General features: G+C 27.5%; 1 protein-coding gene across 1 annotated transcript; it reads left to right on the forward strand.

The window, feature by feature from the left end:
- The first annotated feature begins 332 nt into the window (after positions 1-332).
- Positions 333-1013, forward strand: LOC129606593 (splicing factor U2af 38 kDa subunit-like). The gene has a single exon (XM_055516985.1). It carries the CDS (start codon positions 333-335, stop codon positions 1011-1013), a length of 681 nt encoding a protein of 226 aa, XP_055372960.1.
- The last annotated feature ends 2773 nt before the right edge of the window (positions 1014-3786 follow it).

The raw sequence follows: 3786 nt of genomic DNA on the forward strand, positions 1-3786 counted from the left end.
AAACAGTGGTATGGTGGGGCACAGGTTGCATCGATTATCTACACTTAGAGGCAAAACAAGTGCTCATTCAAATTCAAGACTACGCTTTTTAGAATATAAGGTACTCATACACTAGTTTGGAAGACGAATTTGCAAGACATTAATTTGTTTTTGAAACAATTTCTTGATTTACTTTACAATACACTACAATCAGTTCCAGTTCAAATTTTAAATAATCGTAGCAAGCGGTTGTTTATTAAAAGTCTTTTCTTCTTTTTAATTTTCGAAACTTTTAAACACATTTACGAGTAGAGTTTAATTAAAATTAACAACAATAAAATCTATAAAAATCAATGGCTGGATTTCTTGCATCAATTTTTGGAACTGAAAAAGATAAAGTAAACTGTTCGTTTTATTTTAAAGTTGGAGCTTGCCGTCACGGTGAAAGATGTTGTCGTATTCATACTAAACCAATATTTTCTCAAACAGTTTTATTGCAAAATTTTTATATTGATGTAGAGAATTCAGTAAAATCTGCTGAATTTAATACAATCAAAAATATTGATAAAGAAATACAAAATAAATTTGAAGAATTTTATGAAGACATTTTTGTTGAATGCGAAGAAAAATATGGTGAAATTGAAATAATTAATGTTTGTGACAATTTAGGTGATCATTTAGTTGGAAATGTTTATATTAAATTTCGATATGAGGATGATGCTAAAAAGGCTGTTGAAGATTTAAATAATCGTTGGTTTGATGGACGTCCCATATATGCTGAATTGTCACCGGTTGAAGATTTTCAAGATGCATGTTGCCGTCAATATGAAGTACGAAATTGTCGCCGTAATCGATTTTGTAATTTTTTACATGTTAAAAGAATTTCCTCTGAATTGAAACGATATCTTTATCGCCCATTGAGACAAGTTTCTAATTATTCAACATCAAAAAGAGTTACGAAAGAAATAAAAGAGGCACGAAGATCTCATCGTAAGAGATCGTCATATGATCGGTTAAGTTTTGAATCAAGTTAAAGATGTTTATGTTTTTTTTATGTTTATGTTATAAAACTTTAATGGAATTAAATTTGTTTTTCTTTTGCTTATTTGAAACTGCATATATATGTGTGTATATTGTTAGCAGTAAAGTTAATTTAATTAAAATGGAAGTGAAGATTTACTTTTGTTGTTATTGTTGTTCTTGTTGCGCTGTTTTCAGGTTTTGTATATCCAGCAAAGTTGGCTGACGATATTTGGCTTTGTTCGAGGTTTCCTGGTTACCAGAATCCATTCGGTCCTGATCAACAGAGATATCCAAGCCAGAACAATGGAAAAAAAACTGTGTTTTAATCTCTGTGTTCTCCTGTATCTTAAGTTTGGTTTGATTTAAAGGTTAATTCTGTATCTTAAGTTTAATTAACAGATTTAAAAGCCAATTTTTTTTTGAGGATTTGATAAGCCGATTAGCTCTAACCGATATATTAGATCAAAGGAATTCGGCTTTTCTAGTTTACTATTTTTACTATTTAGATTATAGCAAGGAAATCAATACATATGTACATAGAGTACATAGAGTAATGAGAATACACACAATAACGGTACATACAGTCAAAGAGAAAATAGTGTTCCGCACTTTTTGTTTCACTAGAGCACACTCTTTAATTGAATTGGATTAATGATATTTTCACAATTTTGTGTGACAATATTACCGATATAATGAAATTTTGGAATTCAGGAACATTGGCCAGGCTGTATAAAATTTAAATAACGCCCTAAATTCATTTGACACAAGACGGAACAAATAAAATGAAGAAATTCAAGAGATTTATTTCTTTGTTTATTAGAAAAAAACTCATACCATAAGATTTTAACCATCTTCATAACCATTAAGCCATTAAGTATAATCAAAAGTTGTTCCAATTTTTATAGTGAATTTTAAATTATTTTTTTCATATTTTTTTTTTCGCTTTGTGTCAGAATTCTGTCTTCAGTTTCTTGTATTAGAATTGATTGTTCCCCTTCAATGATTGTTAGAAAAAATGATTTTTATTTTTTTAAATTAAATAAATTTTTATCTTGAAAATTAATTTATTCTATTAATATTATTTTTGAAATATTCTATTGTTTTTTCCTAAATTATATTTTTTGTTGTCTTTTTAAGTGGTAATCATTTTCGTTGCCATTCATTTTAATATTTTAAGCTTTTTCTTTTGTTTTTTTTTTTTGGTAAAGAAGACCCTCCCATATAATTGTAAAAATGAATATAAAAAAAAATTATTTGTAGTCCTTTTATTTCTTATGGTTTCTTATGATTATTAATAAAAAATTAAAAACATGCCATTAAATTTTGTTTGGTTTTTTTTTTTGCCATTTTTATTACAAACAGCAAAGCGTTTAGGTTTTTCCCTACTTTAATCAATTTATTTTTTTTTTTGTTTTGTTAATTTTCCTATTTTCTTTCGAATGACAATAACAAAAATTACTGCCACAGAATGTATCATCATTGGAAAATTATGGCCGCGAGACTTTTAAACCGATAACAGAAAATTTCACCCATAATTTTTAATGGGCACTAAAACAGTTGTTGTTATCTTCATCACGAACCACAAGAAACAAATTAATTTAAAAATCAAGAAATCTTATACACATATACAATTTACTTATTCATTTTATGTACCTACAACAATAATATTTTATACAATAAAAAGGACTAAAGAAAATTAGTATGTGTGTGTATAGAGCAAATATTCAAGAAGTGGAAGAATTTATGAACTCACGGTTTCGTATTAAATCAAGTATAATTTTTTTTTTAAAGAAGATAAAATTATCGCGTAAAAGACATTTTTTTTTTTCATTTAATAATATAAAATTTATAATATAGAAGAACAAAAACAGCAAAAAAAAATTTATTATTTTATTCCAATCAGATGGAAATTTTGGGAGAAAAATATTTTATTAAAATTTTCTTATTATATTTAATATACAAAAGAAGAAAGAATGAAATTGAATTTCATATATTTAATGATTTCAAAAGAGTATATAAATTAATTATGAATTATTTCTTGATCAACCATGCTTCTTCCATTAACCATTAATTAAAATTTTAAATTTATTAAATCACATTTTATTAAGAGAATTATTTATTAAAAATTCACGGCCAGAATTTGAATATTTTCTTATTGCTTTTAATAACTGCATTAAAAAAATTAGATACTTAGAGATAAGGTCAAACGATTTTCTTGATCAGCTTTCTAATCAACTTTTCAATGTAGAAGAAAAGCGTAACGATGGTACAATATTACGTAATTAATGTGCCATATAAAGTTAATATTAGTCGAGTGCGACAACCAACCTAAGCACGGAAGTTTAAGCTGGTTATTCATTCTCCCTGATACTCTCTGGTGTTAGAGGAAATATTAAAAGAAATTAATAACACACCTGATTAATTATCATTAAAAGGTCATCGGTTTGGAAAAAAATATTGGCGGCAAGGGGGTCATCCGGTTAGAGCAGAAAAACAAAACTAAGAATATTTAATTACGCTCAGTTAAACCTGGATATTATATTGCACGGATGTTAAACCTGGTTAAAAATCAACCTATATAACTATCATCAGTTATGTGTCTAAATAAATGTCTTATATCTGGAATAGACTTATAAACTTATAATTATACTATTACCTGTGACTAGACGAGCGCTCAAAAGTGAGGTCATCAAGAGGGCCCCCAAAATGAAACAACGTGCGAGAATGACCGGGCGACCCTACGGGTCCGTTGATATTTCCTTGAACCGATATCCTCCTCGAAAG

Source organism: Condylostylus longicornis, unplaced genomic scaffold (genome assembly GCF_029603195.1).
Source record: "Condylostylus longicornis isolate FDR11 unplaced genomic scaffold, ASM2960319v2 ptg000019l, whole genome shotgun sequence".
Classification (NCBI taxonomy): Eukaryota; Metazoa; Arthropoda; class Insecta; order Diptera; family Dolichopodidae; genus Condylostylus; species Condylostylus longicornis.